General features: G+C 48.5%; 1 protein-coding gene across 1 annotated transcript; it reads right to left on the bottom strand.

Annotated features, from left to right (window-relative positions):
• Window positions 1-212: 212 nt before the first annotated feature.
• Window positions 213-25,137, bottom strand: LOC122389157. Its single transcript, XM_043380895.1, has 6 exons — window positions 25,030-25,137; window positions 8,838-8,967; window positions 8,359-8,501; window positions 4,488-4,611; window positions 2,558-2,698; window positions 213-1,770 (listed from the first exon to the last, which is right to left on the bottom strand). Exons 1-6 carry the CDS (start codon window positions 25,055-25,057, stop codon window positions 1,407-1,409), a joined length of 930 nt encoding a protein of 309 aa, XP_043236830.1. The 5' UTR covers window positions 25,058-25,137; the 3' UTR covers window positions 213-1,406.
• Window positions 25,138-26,150: the final 1,013 nt, after the last annotated feature.

Below are 26,150 nucleotides of genomic sequence, written 5' to 3' on the forward strand. Positions count from 1 at the left end.
AGTGACTGATGGCTTCCGGTGACACTACTTTTACCTAACTTTAAAGATTCCTAATGAACATTGATTCATAATTTGATAATCATTCGAAATTCGCTCAGTTTTCTCGGGCTGCTCCTCCTTACATCAGGAGCCTTATTGGAGGGATGGCAGCCTCACAGCGCCTTCACCCCTCCCCTTCGTCTACTAATGGCTCTGTCATTTAAACAATTACCTTATCATGCAGTGCACTTTATTGGAAACATTTGAATCAAACAACTTTTTAGACGTGGGCAGAAATAGATAAATAGTCACGGACAAATATTGTTGGACTCGCCGTGAATTGGGCGATCGGACTCGACGCCCTGTCCTGCGCTCGCCTCTGCTGAGCGAGTGACCTCGCTCGACTATCCATCCTTCAAACCAAAGTCGCAGGCGTCACCGGCTCCACGACTTAATAGCTACCGATACATCAGCTCGACGCGGCTGACCTCAGTGCTCACACGCGCAACATATGTAATGGTACCGTCACGCACACTCGATCATTCCACGCGCACTGCACTGTGATCGTAATACCTATGCACCTAACAGCTGACACTATACATGCAGCACTCCCTCAAGCTTTCAAGCGCAACATCATACATTACGGTGGTCGCTCCAGCTTCGTATTGGCTGTAAACGGTGCCACTCTTTGGTCAGTTAGCATGTTTGTGCGAATATGTGCTCATCATGTCACGATAAAGGTGGGTGGTGAACTTACTGCAGCCTCGTGCTGCTTCTCGTCTTATGCTACAACTGCTTGGAAATATTATATGAAAACGGAAACACATCCTATTCACATCAAAATCGTCAGTCAGGCCCCAGATCACTCAGTCACGACATGCAGCTATGCTCGAGTCTCCTGTTGACTGACCACATCGGCGGTCGCTCCTTGCCATCACTTGCTCCTCGGGAGCGCACCGCCGGACCGTGACGTCACGAGCACGGATGACGTCACCGGAGTGAGACGGATGGAGCGGCGCACCGCGACGGGCAGGTGGTCCACTTCCGGCGGCGTTGTGACGTCACTCACACACACACCGGTCGGAGGTTCGTCACCGTGTCACCGAGTGTTCACTGACGGCCGGACTGAGCGACACGCAGACCAGACCAGACCAGACTCGATCATACCTGACCAGACCGGATCAGATCACGCCAGACTTAACCAGACATGTTCAGACCAGGCTGGACCAGACCATGCCATACCGGACCAGGCCCAGACCAGATCAGATCGAACAAGGCCCAGGCCAGACTAGACCAGACCCGACCCAGATCAGACCCGGAGCAGACCAGACCCGACCCGACCCGACCCGACCAGACCCAGATCAGACCCGACCAGACCCGAGCCGACCCGACCAGACCAGGCGGCAGCAGACCGGGGTCCGTGCCGCTCACCGTGCTGCCAGCGCGGCCAGGAGGCCGGCGGCGAGGGTCAGGGCGGCGGCGGCGGCGCCTCCGGCCGCCGACTCCTGGCGCTGCGCCTGCGCCAGGTCGTCGATGGCGTTGTTGGCCAGCCAGACGGAGGTGGTGGTGTCCGGGTGGAACCAGCTCTGGTAGGGCGTGGTGGTGGCGCCGGGCCGGGCCACCGGCGCGGCGGTCGGACCGGGCCGCGGCCAGCGCCGCTCCTGCTCCTCGGTGGCGCGGTGCTCGGGCCGCAGCTCCGGCTCCGGCTCCGGCTGCGGCTGCGGCTCCGGACGGCGGCCATAGTCGTCCACCCGGGTCTGACGGGGCCCGGCGCAGTGCCGAGGACTGAACCTGGCGGGTCACACGGATGAACGTTACGGAAAATACTCGGCGGCGTCACGGAATGTGGATGCAACAGTCATGGCTAGGGTCACGGGATACATTATTGGTGTAACGCTGGGTACCTCTGGAGTCACTGTGACTGTGGGTACGACTGGCGGGTCACGGGTAGCTGGAACCACGGCAGCTATTACTGGGGTCACGAGAGGTACTCTGGTGGTCTTGGTCGGTAGACCGACCGCTGTGTGGAGTGCTGCGGCACCTTAGCTTATCGGCAGAGAAGTAAGGACTTTAAGAAATTATTTGCAGCTTCCCCGCGTCCATTGTTATCCAGGCTTCTAATTTCTCCTAACCTAATGTCACCTCTCCTTTCCTCATAGCAAAGACTTTTACTTATAATGAGAGTTTTCTGCGTCGTTAGCAAGATCAATCTCAATGGCTGGCTGATAAGACTAAAAAAGTGTTTTGGGGGGTCACGTTCTTTTGTGAGAATGCTTTGCATCTAAACGATAAGGCACGAAGGCAGTGCCTTTTACCAAGCTAGGTATTGTATAATGAGGACTTTCTAATGCTACAAACAATGGATCATCTGCGCATCGATGCATATTGTTTGTCTTATTGGCTGATCTCACGGCATTGGTTATGAAATCGACCAGCAACGCAGGCGATTGCACAACCATTCATTCCTATATGCCGCCATGCGTAACTTATTCCCCAAAGGAACCAAGGGAATCGTTGCAGAGGTGAATGCGATATAAGCGATGAGTCTGGTAACGCGGCTGCCGAGCCGGGAACTCACACATAGTTGTGGCACTTCTCGTCGAAGACGTGCAGGCCGTTGTCGAGGAATTCTCTGACGAACTCCTGCACGGAGGAGTCGCGAGGCGAGCTGTCGCACGAGCCCTGCTCGGCCATACAGTCGCGGAACTTGCGGTGCAGGCTGCGGGAGGAGGGCGGTGTGGTCACCCAAACTGCAAACATCATACGACAAACAAAACCTCACACGACAAACACGTACGCCGGTCTTTTACCCGTCAACAATCCGAGCCACTCCCATTCTTTAGCTTCGGCAGCTGGCGAAAGCTTTTATTTCGGTCATATCCAAGAAAGTAGTCAGCCGGGGCTAATTTGGCATCCGCCGTCCTTTCGACTACCGTGGAAAAGCCTGTGACAGTCATTGGCGTGTCGGCACTCACGGTAAAGCCTTTGATGATTCCAGACCCGCGCAGTGATGCGGCAGTAATGGGGGACTGCGCTGTGAATTACGCTGAGCGCTCGATGTTAACCGCTGCGATTACACGAACAGCGAAACGCAGGCAGTTACCATTATTTCGTGCCAGCGATGACCTTGGCTGACAAAATCCAGCCAGGTGTCCTACTCATTTCCGGACGGTCTGCCCTTGGCCCCCGGTGTGTTGGTGACTGCGAGAGAGCGTGCATACGGCATACGTCATGGTTGGGTCGTGAGAATAAGGTGTTTCTGAGGTTTGCGAGGGTACCGCCCCGAAGAAACCGTTATGTCATGCAGCGATTGTATCCATCCACTCAGCAGAGCTCTGCATAAACCAGAGTGTTTTGCTGCACATGGGGGAATCTAAGTGACGACTGACGTGTGTTTGTTGTATGATATTGCGCAAGAGAATGGTAGGAGTCTAATGTCTTTAGCCCAGCTACTAGGCGCACTGTCAAGACGATGGTTTTTGCGGAATCCCTTCAAGTAACTTCAATTGTTGGCACCTTCTCGTCGCAACGCCCAATCTTGGCCGCGAAAAGTGACGAGGCTAACACTCAGCCGGCTCGTTTTGAAGTTTTGAACTGTCACGGGAGGCGAATGCAATAGGTTCTGTGCCTATGAATTGGAACTAATGGCAATTCAGAATGGTTTCTGCAGCTAGTTAGTGACAGGGCTGAGGAGCGAACAAGCTTATAACAATTACTTACTGTCTCAGATTACGCTATGCATAATCATATCGCAAAGTTATGGAGTAGCGTCTGCGGTCATGAAACGTGACACCTTTTTCGAGCCAGCGGCGCCTTTCGGAGCACCGGGCTAATTACCGACGCTGCGACTCGGCGGGGTCACGCCCGCCGGCTATCCGGGCCGGCTCGAGGTCAGGTGAGCACAGACGTTACGGCCAGCGGGGCGGGCCGACCCCGGGCCCCGCCGGCACTCCGAAATGACTGAGGGCCGCAGGGCCAGCTGCCGAGCCACGTCGACGGCAGCGGTCGGTCAGTGCATGTCATCGCCATCAGTAGCCGCTGACAGGCGCAAATTGAGTCGGTTGTACCGCCGCCGGGAGGGGAGCGGCGAGCGGCCCTGCCTAGCTCGGAGCGGGCCGGCGGAGGGCGGCCGCGCGCGCTCCAGTAACGGTTGTCGCCGGCTGGAGCCGCCGAGCCGAACGGTCACGGCGGTCAGCAGTCACAGTCAGCAGTCACAGTCGCAGTCACAGTCACCGTCACAGGCGCGGGCCCTGGCAGTGATAACGGCCGCGGTGACGGCTGCTCCGGAGGTATGCGGGGTCGACGCTCGACAGTCAACCCCAAAATCAGAAAGCAGAAACTGTTTTGACTCGTTTCGTGCCGCTGTTCTGAAGCCGTCGCCACTGTTTGGAATAGCTGCTCAGTCAGCTTTACCCGACAGGGAAACGTGCTACTTTTTGAACATTTTACATCATTGTTGGTGCGACTAGTCGTGGTCAGATGACGAGTGACGACCGTCGGTGACTTACCAGCAGATCTGTTCGTCGGAGCCGGTGCCGTCGGTCACAGCGCGCGCCATGTTGGTGTAGTAGGTGCCGCACCGGGACGGCTCCATCGTCATCTGCTTGATACACGGCGCGTGCCGCAGATAGGCTGCAGGGACGGGAAAACGCGATCGTCAGTGAATAAACGACTCACTAGAAACGAACGAACATTGGGACGAACCAATAGCCCAGCTTGTCGTGAATTGTAGACATATCGTCGCTGGTCGTCAACTTAACCCTCGCCCATGTAGGGGGGGGGTTGGTGCAACCCCCCCCCCCCCTGAGGTTTTTCGGAAATAGTGCAAAAACGGCGGCGCGCAGCGCCGCCAAATTTTGGGTACCTTATGGGGCAAACCTTGCGCATCTTTTGATAAAAAAAATTTGACCGGGTCATGTCAGGTCACGGAGTTATGACGTCACAAAGGGAACAGCCTCCGGCCGGATTTTCACAAACTGAGTGCCAACGCCCGAGGTTTCCTGCCGATGGTACGGACATCGGTTGATGGATCGTGATGAAACTTCCCATGCATGTTGGGGCAAGTATTGGCTATCATATGGTATAAGAAACTTGACCGGGTCAGGTCAGGTCACGGAGCTATGACGTCACAAGAGGAACAGCGTCCGGTACTATTTTTGAAAAGCGCCCGAACCACTATTTTGCTAATTCTTGTCACCTCAATGGGAATATGCAGCAATATTAGCTTCTATAGGGAGCAAATGGACCTCCCAAATCCAAAAATACAATCAGATTTCAAAAATTTAAATTTTGATTTTTCGAATTTCTGCCGCCGACTGTGACCTTGCCGACTTCCGGCGCTCCCAACGCGCCATTTTTAGAGCTAGGGAAACGAAATACATACCAAACGATAGAGAATTGATCAAGGAACACGATAGTGAAGGTTTCAAGTCGATATCTCCCACCGTTTTGCCGCAATCGCCGCGGAAAGTTGAAAAAAGTCTATTTTTCCGAAAATTTGACCTTTGACCGGTCAAAAGTAGGTCAAATGTTGACCTAGGACCAAAAAATATACCACCAATCGCGAGATCTCGTTGAGAGCAATCCGTTGGTTTTTTCCGCTAAGCTCTACGACGCTCCGTTTTCAAACGCCAAGGGGGGGGGTCGCACCAACCCCCCCCCCCTGCATGGGCGAAGGTGGCAGATCGCCGTTTACGGGCGAGGGTTAAATATAATCTCAGTGTTGGCAAGGTCGAGACGCGGATTTCTGCCATCGGCAGCGCGGGCCGCGATGTGAGCCCCTCCCTCTGCCCTCGCCGACAGACCGCTGTCGGCAGCCTGTCGGGGCCTGCAGTGGCAGCTGGGCCGTCCTGCCGGCATTGTTCCGGCGTGCCGACCGTGGCAGCAGCGTTTCACAACTCCATAACCTTCAGCCGACCCCGCCCCAGCACCCCACCACCGGAGACCCTTACCAGTCCCAGCGGCTTCATTCTACAGTAGTATTAGAATTAAGAATAGTGCGAATGTGTCCATAACCCTCATTAGTTCACCTAGTTGTTCGTTGTGACTTGGTTCAGTTTCAGTTCTCAGCTAATTATATAGATTGGCAAAGGAATGGATCTGAAGAATGGTAAGCAATACTGCTGTCCACGTAGGCAGAAACTTGGTTTAAAATGAAGATTGTCTTAACCCGGAAGGGCGCATTTTATTATACACCGACAAACCCCAGAACCCCAGAAGGTACATTTTACTATGCATCGCGACAAAAGACTGTGGTTTTTCATCTCGATTTTTTCATCGCTAATGGGTGTTAACTAAAAATTGAGATAAAGTTTAGCAGGCTGTATCTTCGGTAAAAATGTACCGATTTAAACAAACGAGGCATTGTTGTAATGCATACTGCATCTGCTGCAAGCCCTAGAGCGTCAACAGATTTGCCTGATCCCCATAGGTCATTTTTGGACATTTCCTTGGAAGTGTTGTCACAAGCTCTGGCACCAGTGGACCGTGATGTTGGCCAGTTGATGGTGGTAATGAGCAACCAGTTGATATTTTGTATGAAATCGAAAGACACAAACATACGTTATAACCTTAGGCAAATCACATTAGATACTCATTTGTTAAATTTCAGGCGTGGAAAATGGGTTATCGGGTCTCGTTCCAATGGAAATTTTTACATCGGCCGGGGCCCTCAAGGCACCCCTTGGTTAGTGTGCTGGCGCGAGGTCGGACCAGAAAATCACCTTGTGGTTACATATGTTGTTCTGCATGAACCTCTAGTGCTTAATAATACACTTGGCTCAAAAAGTATCATATTGTAAAGGACCAGTCTGGAAGAATAAAGCCGAACTGATGATATTCTCTGAAATAACACATACACCACGGCATCCAGCGTTAGCTTGCATGCTGACACTTAAATGGACGTTAGCCCTTGTATCATCGATCACATCACAACAGAACACTCCATTGTCTAGTCAATTGTCGCCCTTTAACTAAAAACATGATTTTTCTACCTTAAATAGTTAAACTTTTTTCTGCATTTTTTGTCCCTTTTTTGACCATAGCATATTTACTTCTCTGACCTTATGTTGTTCCCAGTCGCTTCGAGAAATCATTTGCGCCGGTTGTAACTCAGCCTAGTCTCAGGTGTGATATATCTTCTTCGCTTAGGCACAGTTAATGCCTTACTGATCAGCAGCATTGCGCCGTGAGGTGTCAAAAAGCCCCTCCACGTGCATTTTCGGGGCCCCGACCCTTCCTCAGGTCAATATCTTCACAATTACACCACTTCAGCTTTTTGGACTCCCACACCCTCTAGAACTTTCGTCCCACTGTACGGTATGTAACTAAATTTGACATTTTAAGTTTTCATTTGGCATTTGTACGTGCCAAACTCTCCCATTGACGTGCTATTTTGGGTAAGCCTGCCAATGGGCTTTTGGTAGTCCTTGTTTAAAACGACCTCCAACGCCACTGTTTTCATTACATCCGTGAAATTTTATGCTCGGCAATGATAAAAACGTCCCTTTTATCTCTATGCTAAGTTGCATCGTAATAGCTTGCTTCACTTTTGATATGCAGCCATTCAAAGTTTGTGTCAATTTTTAGTGAACACCCTATATGTGGAAATCAACATGGCCTTATTATACACCTCAAAGTATACATATTTAGATGGTCTATTTGAAATGGAAGTTACATGCTGTTGAAGCTCACTTTTAAGTTTTAACTACTCGTATCTTTGTGTTGTGATGCTTTGCAATTAAGCCACTGAATGCGAAATGCAGTGACTCCTACGGTATTTTATACGTGTCGCCACCACGCTTAAGAGGATTTTATGGTTAGAACAATTGTCTCTGTGTAAAGTTGCGAGGCTTAATTGCTTCTCATTAGCCCAAAGTAAGTCGTGGTGAGTCATAAAGAGGTGGCATTGTTTGAAGTTATATCTTGTAACCCAAAATAGCCCGCTAAAGTACACCCAATTCAAAACTCCCGGACTCAAAAGCGCAAGTTGTGTCGGCCGCTCGAATTGCGCTCATCAGAACAAATGGGAGCCGCAGGGTGGTGCTGCCAACTGGAGTTAGTCAGGCTCCAGCCCCCAAGCGCGGTCGCAACCGGTGGTCATAACGGCTGGAGGCGCAAGGTCTCGGTTACCTAACTGCATGCTTGTTGACGTGCTTTATAGCATTCTTTACCAGCGCTACCGCTTACGGATATGCATTTCTGAAGTTAAAACTGGTAGGTAATTTTACGAGCATCTCAGCTGCCCTCACTATTTCATACCCTTTTGTGAAAACGGTTGATTTCGAACATGCTAATAAACATGGTGACCGGTGTCTATGTAGTCCGCCACGTCTGCCCGCAATGCATGTAGGTAGATATTTCATATCCCTAGGGACTGACCTTCGCTGTACTGCGGCTCCTGGCACATTCGGAACACGTTACGCACGGCCGTTTCCACCGCGCCGTTGAAGGCATCCTTCTGCTCACTGGTGTACTTCTTTGATACGTAATTGTTGATGCAGTCAACAAATACGCGCCATTTCCTGAAACATAAGTCAAACAGGTAAAGTAGTCGATCAAAGTAGTCGTCAAAATAGGAAGGTAAGTGTGCTTCTGACGTAAAAATTGCTTGGACAATTTGAAAAGTGTCAAGCATTTACCTAAAAACATTAAGTTGATAATAAACCACAAGCTGAATAAGTTTTTCAGCATCGATACCTCGAGGGCCGTACTTCGATAGGTTTGCAATGTGATGAGATACAATGAGGGCCATTCGATCTGGAAAGCACTTGAGCATATCGCGACTGCCCGTCTGTTTGTAAGTACATATGTGGGTATCAATCCAGAGTCCCCTCCCGACCACATGGCGGCGTACTCACTCGCATACGGTTCTGAGCTCCTCCCGAGTGGACGGCACCACCAGGTGGGTCTCGCTCAGCAGCGGCATCGCCAGCTGGATACACTTGTTCATCACCTCCTCGGCGCGGCCCGCTCGAACCGCCGCCAGCGCTGTCAACGGGCGAGGAGGGACGGGGCCGGTTAGTGAGAGCGGCTGCAGAGTGGCGAATTGTAACTCAATCAGGGACGGTCTAAAACAGAGGCCGCTGAACAGCTGGCCGGATGGTGTCGGTCGGAGAGAGCGGCTGCAGAACGGTCAGTGGGGGACGGGTCGGTCAAAATCAGCAGCCGTCGATTTGAATGGGGAGACTATAGATTATAGAGCTAGTCAGGTGGAGCATTCGCTGAGCAGTGGGCTAAGGTGCCGCGCGCCTGGGCTGATATACCGTGCCGGCCGGCAGGGGTGTGCGCCGGTACAGCTTACGTTTCAGGCGGCAGAGCCGCGGCGTTCCACTCGATCGCGGTTTCGAGCAATGACGGCGAGCGCCGCTCCTGATCGGTACTTTAGCATTGCTGCTACTGTAGTAGTAGGTGTTGAATCTATGCCGTCTAATGTATTTGCTTCAGCCCTTCTAAGTTCTAAGGCTGAAAGCTATCAAACGACACGACGAGCATATTATGAACGATGGACGCATCGAAATGCCTTTCATTTCAACTTTCAATCAAAATATGAGTTTTACCTACATAATCGCATATATTATATTTATATGGGTCAGTGTTTTTATCCCTCACGATTTTCATCGCAGTCGTCACGCCTGGTGTTTGACGAATAGACAGCGATATCATCACAGTTCCCCGACCATGCTACAGTACCGTAAATAGCCTCCACAGACAAAAGTACCTATTGTTATTTTTATCACCGAGGAACGGCTTCATAGTGACCACTGTTTCACTGCGCAGACGGAAACGACTGTCAAGTGTGTGTTGAATGATGGCACAGTATAGGGTAGGGTGGGGTAATTTGAACATGTGGGGCAATTTGAACATAGTGTGAATAACTCAAAATTACGGAAAATCCATAAGTGGCATGACAATAAGACCAATGAGAGAAATTATCGTAACTAAAAGGGCTATCATATGAATGGGGTTTAAAGTTTCAGGGAATGAAGATGTTCACGCACAGTGTAAAAAATCAATTTCGCAAGGAAAAACGCCTAACAACACGTCATTGCAACTTCATTGCAGCGCAAAATATTGCATTGCTAGCGCCTAATACGCAACGGCTTTTGTTGTATAATGACCTAATCAGTGCCTTCAATCCAAGAAATTTGCTTTTGAACCCTGTTTTTTAAAATGGCAAAATAACTTTTGGCGTGGGGTAATTTGAACATAGTGTGAGAATTTCAATGAAGACAGGGATATCTCCGAAAAAAAACAACGCTCCCAGTTTTTTTTTGCCAATATTTTCGAACCAAAGCAGTAGCAGATAAGTGATGCCAGTTTAAGAAAATTTACGTCTAGTATCCGTCTAGTGTCCGGCATTTTCGTTGATTTTCCGTCCAAAATGTTAAAGTCAACTATATGTCCAAATATGTTCGAATATTATGCAGCTATCAACACTCAAAACCGTCATTTATATCGCTTATCATGTAATTTTACCAGCCGAAAAGTGTTCATTATATTGAGAGCTTAACAAGCTTTCCATTCGCCAATCAATGCTATGCACCATTACTTTATAAAAAGCGCTGAAGTGTAGCAAGCCATCGTCCAATGTTGTCCAGTCTGCTACCTTTGTCCAACCAATTCCGAATTGGACATTGGACAAAATCAGAACTCCAAATGTCCAGGTTTCGATTGGCACCACTTTAACAGATGTAGTAAGGTTGGGAGAGTTTTTATCGAACAAAAATGATAGACGTTCTGTTAATTGAAGAGGGGCGAATTCTGTTAACTGACCGGTGTCCAGCGTGCAGATATTAATACTCTGCAACTGTTATTTTTGCTGTTGTGTTGATTATTCAAGTGAAGGTATGTCTACAATTGTTCTGCCTATTTGTTTATGGGTCACACAACATCGGTGCTGGCGAGACTATCGTTTTTATGACAGGTAAAGGCAGTGTGTTCAAATTACCCCACGGTGGGGCAATTTGAACACACCGTGACTTGGTGGAGAAGTGAGGCTATGCTATTCAAGGTATGCTCGGCTCGTCCAAAAATGAGGCTTGCATGGTGAAAGCAAGTGACACTTGCGCTACTGAAGCAGTTTTTCTTCATCCAGGGTTGAACTGGAATTTGGTACAACGGAGAAGACGTAAAAATATGTTCAAATTACCCCACACTACCCTATGCTGTGAATGTGGTGCACAGCGACTGCGAGTTGCGTAAAGAAATATGTTGAACTTGATCAATGATCACCACTGCCTTGTTCAATGCTTGAAGTGGTGCTCTGCTGCCTCGCCCCCCCCCCCCCTCACCTTCCCGCACAGTATATGGAATACTGACTGGAAGTATAGCGCTCGTCCAACAGGTCGTCCTCTTCTCTGTCCCAATTTACGTTCGTTTCTTTCAATCGGTGCCAATATCATCGGCACGCGCTTCTCACATGGATGCGCTCAGCGCGCGCTGACCGCAAACGCGCGTGCAAAAATTCGCGCCAAATCCGGGGATGGGGCTAACCGGGTCAGCGGTGTGCGCGAGCGCGTCCTCCGTGACGCTCGCGCTGCCCACGTACTACCGCGGTACTATCGGCCCACCACTGCGCATCGCTCAGTCACCGCGGCGCGGTGGGGAGAGCGCCCGTCGGCACGCTGGCTTCCGGTGCGCCACACCCCGGGCCGAGCCCCCCTCCCCTCTCTCCCCTGCGGGTGCCACCCCCCGGACTGTGGCGCGGGGCGCCGCCGGACGCCGGGCGGATACCGCCGGCCCTTTGAACCTACCACGTGCTGTGGGACCTCTCCCAACGCTCGGAAAGTGTATGGATGGTAGAACATTGCTGTCAGGATAACGCCCCCGCCGGTGACACCGCGGGAGGGGCTGGGCGGCCCCTGTCGATATGCAAAGCACTGATTCGGGTCTGAATGCCAGAATAGAGAGGGACTGGCACATCCCGGACGCTGCTGCTGTGTAGCACTGTTCGCCGTTTGACGCACTGTTGCGTCATGGTAATGCCAAAAGATTTTGTTTTGTGTGCCGTCATCCGTGATAACGTAATGGGGAATGATTTGTCGTTTAGTTCGTATCAACTATCGCAGTCAACATGAGGAAGAACACGCTTTAGACGGCAGGGTGTACTTTTTGTGCAGTTCCGCGGTCAGAATATTGCTGAGCAGAGCAAACATGTCGTGCAGATAATTGCGCGCTGTTCGGCAGCCCCCGGGCGAAGCGGTGCAGCGGTGGCGTGGTGACGCGATAATCAGAAAAGTTTGATATGGGATCGCTTTCGGCGTGCCGTCAGCTCTGTCAGGTCTAGTCCAATTAGTGACAGCACAGCATCAGTCATGTCTGAGGGCTGCCAACCTTATTCAAACATGACCGTCTGCATTTGTTATCATTACCGTGTATCCTGATTCCTGCATGACCGTTGTTGACTTTTCTAAATGCCTATTGGACTATGGATGTATGTATAGTGGCATGCCAACACCTTGGCTGATGAATAACCAGCGTGGCTGAGAGGCACATATTCTGCATAGTGCTTAGCTGACCTATCAGAATAACTAGTTGGTATGCGTTGTAAGTAAATAAATATGTCCAATATTAACCCGCGCGGGGCTGGGGTCTCCAGCCGAACGCGCGGGGCTGGGGGGGGGGGTAAATTTAACCCCCCCCCCCTGTTATCTCCCGAACTAATGGTCCGATCTGGAAAATTCAAACGCCAATCGAAAGATCTCATCACGAACAACTAAAAACATGTACTTAATTTTAAGTTTGAGGTCAAGGTCAAGGTCAGGTCAAGGGTACAAATTGCAAGTTCCTACAGTATCGGCCTTGCACCGTAGTTGCCGAAGAATGGAGTCATGGACTGAGACTGATCGCCCAAAACGTGTTCTTAGGCTACCAAGACAATATTCGTTGCATACAATATCATTCAGAGGTCAAGGTCAAGGTCAGGTCAGGTCAGGTCATGTCACCAAAAACAAAATATAGAAAAGGGCATGTGCGACACATGTTTTATGGGTCATTTTACTCATAGAATTCAATAGGCACACTCAATAAGTGATAACTGATATGGACCACCTCTGGATGAATTTCAGGTCGAGGTCAGGTCAAGGTCAGGTCAAGTGAGGTCAAATTTTGAAGTTGGTTATTAAGGCCTAAAAAGGTGTCTATCTGATGCAGTTTTTCACGGCGAATCGAATGGTGCTACTTTTGTTTCCGTACGAGGTCTAGAACTTCCAAAAAAGTCATTTTTCAATTTTTGTGTGTGTCGTGACGTCATACAATTTTGAATAACTCCCACATTTTTGAACCGATTCTTGTAAAACTTGGTATGTAGGTGCACATCAGTCCCACGCACAAGGGGGAAAAGCTAAAAAAATTGAGCGGGCCCCATTATGAAGGAATAGGCGAAACGATGGTATTTTACAATGCCTTTAGCGTCACACTACAGCAAATATCGTATCCAAATAAGGTATCAATGGCAAGAGAGAGCAACAAGGTTTCTTCTCGAACACTCGCCGTGATAATTTATATCGGTGTTTTTGGAAAGAAAATGCCCTAAAGACGCTCAACTTTTTGAGCGCCACTTGTCGTTCGGGACCGCGATACTCAATAAATTGAGCGCCACGACAGACGACAGTCAGCTGGCGCTCAAAAAATTGAGTGCCGGCCAGCATCTACACTCAATTTTTTGAGCGTTCTCCGTGACAGGTGAAGCCGGTACTGGCTGCCATTTTTGATGTTATGTTCGTTGAAATACGTTAAACTGAGTTGAAACAGAAATGCAGGAAGTTGAATGCTACGTGGTACCTAAACTTTTCACAAACCCATGGCATCATGTCACATTTTCCACTAGTAGTTTTATCGGTCTTTCGGATTCGGCACACCTCAAATAATTATACAAGGCTTGAATAATCCGTATGAATACTGTAATTGATATTCTCTGACTGTACTGGGAGAAGGGAATACGTGAATACAGAGATATCCACCCACCCTTGAATATTGGAGAATTATAGCAGGAAAAACTGTATTGCCACGGTTACAACTTACAAGGCCATCGGCCGCAAACAAACAAAAATATTATACAATGTGGGTTAGATACACAAACATCATCACGTGTGGAACACAGAGACGAGCAAAACAACATCACATTATCGCATGCCAGCCCGACCACATTGGAACCGGGTCCGGGTGACCTGCGACCGGAACCTGCGTCTTGCCAGCATACATCACAAAAGCAGGAGGCAGTGTCGTACTGCTTTGATCCAAAATATGCCATATATCAAATGATATAAACGACCTAAGCTCGGACTAAGCTTATCATTATCAAATCCTTAACATGTAAAAGACGAATGGAAACATCGAGTCTCAGACCAGCAGTAGCAACGATCACAGTAGCAACATCACAAAGAACACGCGGCATTATCAGACAGCCGTTTTGTTATCGGGCTACAGGCGGCGACGGCGTGGTTGCAGACCAGCTGCGAGGTAGCGGCGTGCGGGCAAAAGGCGCGGGCACACCTCCATGTGGCCGTGCGGGCAGTGCGCGGTCGGCGTCGCATAGTGGGCGGCATCGGGCTGTCCCGGGCCGTCGAAGCCGCACAGGTTGTCGGCGCATGTGGGCGCGCGCGGTCACCACGGCCAGCTGCTCACCGCCAGCACAGACTGCGCAGCGTCGCCGCTCCGCCGGCCAGAACACGCAGACAACCCTTCTTGCAGTCGCACAACACGTCGCCAAACTCATTCACCTGCTCCACCATGTTGTTGATGTCACCGAGTCGTTCGAGTTGTGGCTCGTGCCGTCGAGCATGACCTGCCCGATCGGACACGGGTCAGCGGCTTCTGCTCCAGCGAAGTCTTCATCTTAGTGACGTCTTGCTGATCTCCACAAAGGCTGAGCAGATGACCTTACCCACAGAGACGGCCGACGTCCTCGCCAGCGACCGCTCGGTTGTGCAGACCTGCCAGAAAAAGAAAAGCTGTTTGGTGATCTCAAACGATTTTTTTCTTTATGCAGTGGAACAAAACGGAAAATATGTCATACAACAGGAACTAAAAAAAGATGCAGCCTAGGTCGTCTAAGAAATGGGTGCAACATTGATAAAATTCTTCATTGAATGAATTCTGCAAATGCTTTTGATAAAATGTGTGGTGATTATAAGGAGACCACTTTACTATAAAATTGCTCAGGATTCCCTATCTGGACCTGTCAAAAAATCCTGACTGCACACCAACAATGAGCATTAAATCCAAAACCTCTACCAGGTACCTAGGGATAATTTAAAGGGACCCTCCCACCCTCAAAAAAGTTTATGAATTGGCATGAAAGTGATGTCGCTCGGTTCAGAAAGAGCGAAAACGAATATCTATCAAATTTCACCGAAAAATATTCACTGGTTTTCAAGATATTAGACTTTTACTTTTGTTTACTTATTTGGGATCTCCGCTGTTTCTAGCGACTTTATTTTATAAGTGCGGCGTTTGCGGCAGATGTTGCGCGCAAATAGCATATACCACCGCGTGCTACAAAACGTTTTAGTCAAACATTTAAAAATCGTTAGATATTTGCGCTGACGTCACACATTCAGAGGGGTATTCCTAAGCATTAGCCCCTCTGAATCAAAATGCAAATCGAGGAAAACGTGAATTGATTGACGTTTACGTGTTTCCAAATTTAAAATCACAGCATATTCAAACTTTTCAGTGTACCTTTTAACATCTAAGTACAACTAAAACGATAAAAACTTACCCTCAACACAAGGACGACAACAACCACGCGACCGGAGACGTCGCGACGAAATAAACAAACGGCGCCGCCAAATCAAAATATTCTCCGATAAGGGTAATGTGAAATTGAATCGCAATCATTTCGGGTAGTATGAAAAATGCTCTTTCCAACAGAACCCTAGTAAAAAACGTGAATGGACAAAAAATAACTTTTATTTCGACATAAATATTGACCTGTTTTTAAGTCATCCTGGTATGCCGTAAGATTTCGACCTATAAATTGGTGTTCCCCCAATCATTGAAGCTTGAGCAGTGAAAAATATGAAAGCCTAATCTGTTTTGCATCATTAGTGATTCTCCTAGGGTGTTGCCATTTCTCCCTAGGTGTTGCGAGTTGCTTTTGCAAAACGTGTTCCTGAAACGGCTCAATTTTTTGAGCCCTCAGCATTACGCCTATGGGAGCCTCTGACGTCACACGCTCAATATTTTGAGCGCTCAATAATTTGAGCTTTTCCCCCTTGTGCGTGGGACTGACATAGACCACTTCTCTGACATATATTCCGGTTTTTTCGATACACTCAAAATTTTGGATTTTATAGCTATTTTCAAAAAAAAAATCAGTTTTTTGAAAAATTTGGGCCAAAATCCAAAATTTTCAAAAAACCGAGATAGCCATTTGATAGACAAAGTAAAATTACGTGTATCCTTTTTGATACGTCTTGATTCCTTTAAAAATGAAGATGTTAGCGGCGTTTGAACTTTTGCCGTTTTTGAGGCGAAAATGGCGAACATGACGTCACTAAAACGTCAATTTCTCAAAAATTTTCCGACGGATTTCGCTCAAATTTTCAGGGAACGTGTCAAATTGATGTAAGAAAAGGTACTGAAAGTTTGGCGGCGCTGCGCGCCGCCGTTTTTGAGATATTGCAAAAATTCGCGAGGGGGGTAAAATTTACCCCCCCAGCCCCGCGCGGGTTCATGTGCACGCATGAGGAGAAGGTAGTAGACAATCATGCAGGGACGCTTTGACCTTCGCCCTTGCGATATACGGGTTGTGAGGCAAAGATAAAACTTCTAGGAGAGTGAAGTCTAGGTGCATTGCACATGAATCAGTGCATCATTGCAGAGAACGAGTGCGTCTTCGTCGATGTATTCGGCCATTCTGTGTGCTCAGTAGTTGGGCCACTGGCATTCAGAAGCGTAACAGCAGAACTAGGCTATGAGGTAGGGTTAATGCCTTATGATCCAGCTCATGAGATTATCCTATACTCCTGGTGTTACATGCTCCCATATAATGGGATACAAATGACGCGACAAAGTACCAGCCAGACTCAAAGCCGAAAGGTGAAATGCCAAGTGAAAATGCCATTTTGATTGGCTTTGTCATTTTCACTTTGAAACCACGGTAATGCAATCATCTTAAGCTGCACAGATAATCCAGAAAGCAGGCTACCTCACGGTTCTACGCAGCCCGTGACGCTCGGCAGCGTTACGCTGGGCGCGTGACCACTGACCTGGCCGTGACTCGGCAGGACAGAGCTGTTTCGGTGCCTGTCGCCACCCCTTCCGGCGGTGGGCCGCGCCGCTGTGACCTTGGTGCTGCCTGAGAGCTCCGGAGGAAGTCGGGGCGCCCCGCCCATCCCCTCGGTGACCATCCTCCGGCACGGCCGCCGCTGGATCCTCCGGAAACACCTGCTGCCGCGGAAACGGCAGCCCGCCGGCCACACTTCGGATATCGCCTGCGGCTGGACCGTAGCAGATTTTGAAAGATCCTATAATGGTGATTGAGCACTGGATGCATGTTATTATCCAATACATTAATTTATTATTTAGGTATTGTATAAAATGATAAATGGAAATATTGTGGCAATCAGAGATGAAGTCGAATGTCCAAATCGTAAGCCTTCGATGCCGGATATGGAGTCCTCCTCGGATCTGCCCGGTTTCAATTGGGTCCTGCTGAGTCCTGCCTGTGACGCTCGGCTCTGTGAGATCATCTTCGGCCCTGTTTACTCGCACAGTCCCGTCTTTCCTCACTCGCTCCTGTTCGACCTTCTTTAGCTCCAGCCTGCTCAGTTCGACCCTCCTCAGTATCGGTCCGTCCCGTTGGGTCGTGCCGGGTCCACCGGAGGCCACCGGCCGCCGACAGGTGTGGTGTGGCCTACCGCTCCGTGGAGCGTTTCGGACCGGCGGCGGCGCGCGACCACTTGGCCCGCGCCGGCCGGCTGAGCACGTGCTGGGCACGAGCCGCCCGTGACGGCCGCCCCCGCCCCCGCCCCCGCCCGCGCCGCCGCCACCGCAGTAATCACTCCACAGCCACGGCAAATTATCATACCGCAGGCCCGTCACCCTCGAGCGGCTGCGCCTTCAAATAAAAACTGGAGTGTGGCCGTCGCGCGCATTGGCTGCACAAATCGGCTCAAAGTGAGGCAGGGACTGGAACCGCCGGTAATGATTTGTGATTTCATAATGGAATTGGAAATTATACCAATAATACATTTGTGCTACTGGAGGGAATCATTAGCGGCTGACTTGGAGTTAATACAAGTGTTTAAATAACTTTTTCATTCAAGCCTTGCGTGCCGAATTTGAGATAGGTTTGTGATTGCATGCACAGTTTGTTCAGACGAATCGTAGCGGAAAAAAGTAGACAATCGCTAACTCAGCCCTTGCCGTCGGGTGTCAGTAAAGGATGTTCTGTCCGTCAGCCTTAGCACAGACATTGTAAAATTGACTTTTGGAAGCAATGTGGTGATGTTACTTCTCACTCCAGTTGAAACGAGTTCAATAATTTCCGCAAATGTCCTGTAATCAACAACACGAAAGACACCTGCTTTTTGTTCTTTGATAATCGCATAAAATTCATAACGGAGCCAAGTTCAGGGATGTTGTTGATGGGTCTTCAGATCAGGTGACTTCCTCTGAGTATGGGCGCCGAGGCAGTTCGTCTGATCACGTGACCCTCCCTGGCGGACGGGCGCATCGGCGGCTCGTCGGGCGCACGATGTCGTCGAGCCCACCGCTAACGATCAAGCGGGCGCACTCAAACGACAGCCAGAACAAGCGGCGTTCGACTCCACAGAGTCGCGGAATCGGGGACAGCGGCAGCGGACCGGGTGGTGCCAGCCCCGCCCCGGCTCCGCGCGCCCCGACCCCGCCTCAGTCAGCCGGAGCGCTACGTCGTTCACTGCGCCACAGCCGAAATCGACTCGGCCCTGAATACTCGAGAGAAGACAAACACAGTGATGGCGGGATTATTTGCGGGAAACGGAGGACACTTGGGCGTGCACGATGTTACGCGGTTACTGGGCAGCATGTTTGGGCATCGTAGCTGTGTAGCTAATGTTACAAATTGTCCCTGGGCTTGAGTTGTGAGGCTGTATCTTTCTAAAGCACTACGGAGAATGTATATCTTTTCCAATTGCATGCTTCGTAGGCATATGCAATTCTGTGTACACATAGCTGATCATGTACGGCAGCGCATTAGGCGCTTTCAGGGATGTGGATGATGAATATCGGTTTCTTCAGCTGATTCGGGGGAGCAAGTAAGAAGCTACCTTTACAAACGGGAAGCAAAACTTAAAACGGGTAAACGTGAAAATTTATCAGCCAACCCTCGCCCGCACATGCCATTTTCCCATCCTAGAACGCACATGGGGGGGTGGTTGCCACCCCCCCGCGCCATTTCGTTCCTGTTGGAGATAGAGCTTAGCGGTAAAGACCAAAAATATTCTTTGGGAAGAGACCAATCTAATGATACCCAGTTTTACCTTCTCAGGTCAGTCATTGACCTTCCAGGTCAGGTCAAACTAAAAAATGTTGCTGTTTTGGGTCACCGTTGGATATCAAGTGCGCTGCTTATCAAATACCGATGACGATGCTGTTTTCTGGTGCCAAGCCAGCTAGAACCTCTTGATCACACTACCCGACCAGAATTTTGCTGCTGAGGTCATTTCAGGTCAAGTTAGGTCAAGGTCAATTATATGTGTTTGTATGTCTGTGTGTGTCTGTGTGTATACTGATGTGTGCACCGATTGTTTTTGGGTCCATATTACATGAAATCATGATCTGAGAAGCTTTTACCAAAAATGCAGTCAAAAAACTTCACAAAAAGTAAATTCGGCTTGCCTAAAACGCAATTATCTTAGATGACCTAGGTTGACCTTGACCCTGACCTTGACCCCTGTACATCGTCGAACAACATGTTCCATGATAGGTGGGAGGTAAGACTGGCAAAAAAGGCCGAAATCAGGGTGTCAAAAGCTCACAAGGCCCATGGCAAACGCAAGTTGTTGAGAATTGGCCATTTGGGTCATGACATGACCTGAAAAACAAGGTCATATCTCCGAAACCAAAAATCACAGAAACTTGAAATTTTCAGTGGACATCAAGAAAGGATAGAGGAGCAGCTATACGAAAAATCAGCCTTCTAGCTTCAAAAATGTTGAGTGCAGAGCAGAAAGTCTACCTGGGGGGGGTGGCAACCACCCCCCCCCCATGTGCGGGCGAGGGTTAAATACTAAGTTCTTAACCCGCGCCCCACTGGGGTCTGCGTATAACGCGCCCTACTGGGGGGGGGCTCTCCATAGCCCCCCTCTTAACTCTGAAACTACTGGGCCGATCGTCAAAACTCAAACGGCGTCTGATAGCCCAAGAAAAACTGTCGTACGAAACCTAATTTCATTGACCTCGAGGTCATCGACGGCGTCACAGGTCAGGTCAAAGTAAAATGTATTAGCATTTTGGCTTGTTCACATTTTGGGCTCTGGCCGCCGTCTTACAAGTCAGATCAGGCCCATTTTTTGTTACACACTTGTGAACAGATGCTTTAGATACCCTGAGGGTAGCAAACTTGTACTTTGATTTTCAGGTCAGGGTCAGGTCATCACAGGTCACGGAAATATTATATCATACGTCGGCCACGTGACAGATGTTTTATGGTCCATTTAGGCCGTAGATTTCGAATTTGATGTCGTTTGTGTCATTCGAGGTCATTTTGAGTTGAATTTAGCTTAGGTCAGGTCACTTTCAGGTCAAAAAGGTCAAATTTTGAAACTAAAATTTTTCAATAAAAAATGTGTGTATTGGATGCAGTTTGAGCTCAGGAACACGATAGTGCTATTTGTATTGGTGTACGATGTCAAATACGTACTGAAAATTGATTTGAAAAAATTATAATTGTGAATTTTAGGCAATAATTCGTATAACTTGGCCATTTTTGAAGATACCTATTTAGCTAAAAACTTGCTACAGTAAGTCATAAGCATGTGTTCTATCACATATATTTCGTTTTTTCGAAAAGTCGAAAAGTGTTTGAAAAAATATGAAAAAATAAATTTTGAATTTTATTATATATAATTTTCTAAATTTGCAAAAGTTTTGAAAATCCGAGATAGCAGTTTGATAGCACAGTCTATTCTGAGTCCTCGCATGCAAAGAAATTGGATCTAGCTTAAAAACTGAGCTCTTGGGAGTTGGGAGCGATTGCCGTGGTTCAATGTTTTGCGTCGAAATCGGCCGAACATGACGTCACTCTGACGTCATTCCCGACCGACCTATGGCAGCTACGAAGTTCATATTTTGACACCAGGTGTCAAATTAATGCAGCCGAAGGTACTGAAAGTTTGGTGTCAATACGTCAAGCAGTTTGGAAGTTATTGCAGAAAAACGGGAGGGGGCTATGAATAGCCCCCCCCCCCCGCAGTGGGGCGCAGGTTAACAATATCTGTTTGATACAACAATTTTAAACCCCACAAAGAAAAGGCTAATGCTACATGTAATAAAAAGGACGGGAGGCACTCGTTTATTCATATGGCTCAGTATCTGTTCGCCTGCTTTATACTGCGATGGTAATATAGACAGATATTCACAGTTTGTACTGTTCGATGGCCTCTGTTCGCCTTGTTTGCACTGGCACGTCTATCCCAGCGCCGTTGGATCGGGCCCGCAGGTGGAATCAGAGGAGAGGTGGGGAATGGTGTGGCCACCCCATCACCCACCAGTATCGACCCAGCGTGCCGGCGAGACACCCCACCGCCCAGCCGTGTTTGATCAGCGCGCCAGAGTTCAATTTAGCCACAAATCGATGATTAACTGCAAGTAAGCTCGTGAATGTTTGAAACGCAGTCACTCCCATAATTTGAATACTCATTAACCCGCGCCCTGGTGGGGGGGGCTATTTTTTGCCCCCCCTCCAGACTTTTCGTCATATCTCCAGAACCGCTGCGCCGATCGTCACCAAACTTTCAGTACCCTCCCGGACATCAATTTTACACATTGTGACCAAAAATTTTTCCAAAGGCTATGATAGGTTGGCCGGAAATGACGTCAGAGTGACGTCATGTTCTGCCGTTTTCGACCTAAAAAAGGGTTTCGCGGGAAGAGCTGTCAGGCCTATAGCTTTGCAAATACAGAAAAATGATAAAGACATAAAAGCTGTAGAATTGACAGGGCTACAAAACTGCTGTCTCGGATTTTTGAAATTTTTGGATTTTGACCCTAAAAAAATCAAAAAATAGATTTTTTGAATATAATAGCCGAAAAATCCAAAAAGTTTTTAGAATTTCGCAAAAACCGGAATATATGTGATAGTTCTTACCACCTTCTATCCACATACCAAATTTCAGATTGATACCTCTTTTTTTGGCGAAGTTTTAGCGGAAAAACTGTTCAAAATTGATGACGTCAAATTTTCAAACTCAATTTTTAGCAATTCTAGACCCCGTAGCGCAAAACAAAGACCACCATTAGACTCCCCGTGACGAGCTGCATCGAATCAATACCCATTTTATGCAAAACTATCAACTTTAAAATTTGACCTTTTTTGACCTGACCTTGACCTGACCTTCACCAGAAAGTGACCTAAGCCGTACCTGATAGTCTTATAACCAACACCATTGAATTGGAAATGAAAAATTAGCCATAAAACATGCATCGCACAACCTTAGTACCTAAAGTTAGGTTCATGTGACCTGACCTGTGACCCTTGGTGACCTGACCTGTGACCTGACCTTGTATAGTGAGCTCTTATAGCAACATATGTACTAGGCAACTGACGCCCTATCGCTGATTCTCGACAAAATGCGTTTTCTTCGGTGTTATAGCGCATTCCCTAGATGACCCGTGAACGGTGAAACATTGCACCTTTGACCTGACCTGTGACGTCATCGGTGACCCCGAGGTCAATGAAATTTGGTTTCCCCCGACAAATTTGACAGGGCTATCGAACGCCGTTTGAATTTTGCGGATCCGTCCAGTAGTTTCGGAGATACGAGGGGGGGCAAAAAATAGCCCCCCCCCCCCCACCAGGTCGCGTTATAAACAGACCCCACCAGGGCGCGGGTTAATGGCGTTTCAATATTCTTGAGTTATTTGACAAAGTCATTAAGCAAGGAAAATGCAATTGAATGATTGATGAACATATGATTTACAAGGAGAGTGTAACGAAGTGGACGAGCAACTTTTTTGGGATAAGTACCAGCTTCTTTGATGATATTTACCAAAGATGGCGTCAAACACGAACTACCTGTGTCGTCGATGGATGCAAAATGATCAAAATGATAAGGAAAAAATGAAAGTGTAATGAAAGTTTAATAATAAACTAAAGTGCATGGGAAGAATTCAGGTAAGGTGAATTCAATTCAATTTTTTCTAATTCAGGTAAGGTGAAAGTCGATAAAATCCACACATTTGTTTTTCACACTTCAAAGGGTTGCAGAAATCCAAAGCCAACGCCAGTGTGCTTAAGACACGGGTAATTGCGAATCGCGAAGAGAGTCTTTTCATTGTAACGCACAAATCTTATCACGCGCACTGCAGCGGGTCTGAGCCGAACACGAACTGCAGGGGGGGGGGGTTGAAACCCCCCCCCCTGAGATCTCGAAAACGGCGCAACGTATAGCGACAAACGGTAAACGGCGTTAGATAGGTGGAGATGTTACTTAGAGGAAATACTAAGTCATTTTGTCTCAGGTCAAAAACGAGGTCACCAGAGGTCACCGAAGACAAAATGTTACGATTTTCACAACAGGAATTTCGCGGTAGTTTTTCTTGAATAACTTGTCTTGCACACAAGACAGAGGATCGATTCGAACGCCATCGTTCTTAGCTCGTCAAGGCGCATCGAATGATATATAATATGACCTCGAAAGGTCAAGTTGAAAATTTGACCTCAGGTCAAGGTCATGACCTGACCGAAATAGGTCATGTTGCATATCATTCGATCCGCATTGACGAGAAAAACACGATAAACGTCGAACGGAGTCTCTATCTCTATTCAATCTCAGTTATTGAAGAAAAACCGCTGGTGACCTCAAGTGACCTAAGATGACCTGGAGATCACCTTCCAAAGGTCATAAGTGATATGTTTCGGTGAAATCACCATCAGGGACCTGTAATACTATGATCCTGAGCGTATTGAAGTCATAGGATGGCATTCAGAGTAAGTTAAAATTTCTCCCATTGACTTATAATGGGCCGGTCGCAAAAATGACCTGACCTTAGGTCATCGATATAAAAATTCCGAGATATACAAAATGTAGCTCGTGATGACTTTACTATTTCCTGTGGGTTTCAAGATCATATCTCAACAACTGTGGGCTTGGTGGGATTGCAAACTTCGAAATTTACGTTTCGAGGTAGGGTCACTTGACCTGACCTGGTGACCTGACCATAAGTCACCTGGGGTCAAAATTTTTACTCAAGTTGTGCAAAAGTTGGGAGAACAGGTATGCGAAATTTGGCGGCGCTACGCGCCGCCGTTTTCTCGCGATTTGCGAAAAACCACAGGGGGGGGGGTTGAAAACAACCCCCCTGCAGTGCGCGTGTTATTATGGGATCATCGTCCCGAAGTGCATGCTTTTAATGTCCTGACTCAACACTGAGACTTATGTTTCTTGGAACCGTCAATACAAGTTAAAATGCAGAGCATCGCATTGCCATCAGCGAATGAATTTGCATCACGTACTTACAATAGGCACAATTCATACCCTTATTTATTTGCCCTACTTAAAGTCATTCTCTTGGCCAAAGTTAAATACGAGCATCGACAAGATCGTTTGTGATACGTTGCCTCCGCACAGCACTAACCGAACCCGATCAATAAAATTAAATAACCGTCTCAATTAATAAAACGTCTTCCCTCAGTCACTCGCAGAGCAGAGCACAGACTGGACAAATCATGTCACCTTTAACTTCCTACAAGAATTCAGATCTCAGTAGACTGACTGAGCTTCATAAATTCAAACGATTTTTGGGTATCGGCATTTAGTACATTACAGCACTTATTATTTACCCCGGTGTTTTCACCCGTTGTCCTCTATGTTTGACAGACGAGGTTGCCTCCCCACTCACCTATCACGAGAGTCAGCCAGGTCTTCATCTTCTCCGGCTGTTTGGAGCTCGATGGGCGGGCTGTGTGGACGGACAGGGAGTAGCTGCGGGCGGTGCGGGTCGGCCGGCGTCACTGACGGCGGCGCACGCGGCGGGGTGCCGCCGGCCGCCGGCGGTCACAGTCGGCCTCCCTCGCCCCCCGACACAGCTGGCCGGCCACCGACCCGTGACCGGCGCCGGTAACAAAGGCACGCAGCATAGATGGCCAGCGCTCGTCCGTGCCCTTTTTGCACGATATGAAAGAATGGTGGCATGAATTAAGGGGTTGTGGTTTACCCAATATTTGAGGGAATAGCTGTAGAGAATATGTGCGTGAGTAAATATGAACATCACCCATCAAGAGGACATTCAGATCCCTATCACAGCCAGTTTCCATAGCTAAGAATATCGAAAACCAGGGCTTCTTGGGTTGAGAAATAACTGCTGTGATAAGCATATTGGTCACGTGGTGGACTTCACAATCATCCACACCAATGTCAGATGAGCTTCAAAAGGCGGTGTTAAATCCGAACTCCAACGTTGAATGAATCTGGGTGTGAGTAACGCCAGAACCTTCCAGCAAGTCTCGCCGAACCGAACGCTGATTCAGGAGTTCACGAGTCAGCGAGCGTGACTCGCATTCCATTGTGTCAGAGGTTACTCAGAGATCATCGTGCGTGAAATGAGTCTGAACCATGATTGCGGCATGAAACTGTCGACTCTAGAGTGCCACCGTGGTTTGTAAAAAAAGGCAAGACGTACTGATATGATTTTCTTTCATTTCTTGTTCGGCTAGGATCTAACTGGAAATCAGAGCTTGGATGATGAAAAATAGCGGTATTTGATCTCCACCATTCGTTTAACCCTCGCCGGCCGAGGGGGGGGGCGGCGGCGGCGAGGGGCGGCACCCGCCGGCAGCCGGGTGCCGCCCCCCATAGGGTTTTTTTTCGCGATAGCTCCGAAGACGCTGGCGATAGAGAGCTGGAACTTGGCACACCTGACCTTTGATTCAGGCCGGATCTTTTGACACCAACCGCATTTTTTGGGTCAGGTCAGGTCACTGGCCTATGACGTCATAAGTGAACCTCTGCACGGTCTTCAGA

This window comes from Amphibalanus amphitrite, unplaced genomic scaffold (assembly GCF_019059575.1).
Source record: "Amphibalanus amphitrite isolate SeventyFive unplaced genomic scaffold, NRLGWU_Aamphi_draft 000345F_arrow, whole genome shotgun sequence".
Taxonomy (NCBI): Eukaryota; Metazoa; Arthropoda; class Thecostraca; order Balanomorpha; family Balanidae; genus Amphibalanus; species Amphibalanus amphitrite.

What these genes read in the sequence shown, in the direction of transcription:
- LOC122389157 (XM_043380895.1), bottom strand. Translation starts at nt 25,057, where the DNA reads ATGAAGACCTGGCTGACTCTCGTGATAG. An exon ending in CTGGCTGACTCTCGTGATAG is followed by an intron (nt 8,968 to 25,029) that starts GTGAGTGGGGAG and finishes GCCCGTTGACAG; the next exon opens with CGCTGGCGGCGGTTCGAGCG. An exon ending in TCCGACGAACAGATCTGCTG is followed by an intron (nt 2,699 to 4,487) that starts GTAAGTCACCGA and finishes CTCCTCCCGCAG; the next exon opens with CCTGCACCGCAAGTTCCGCG.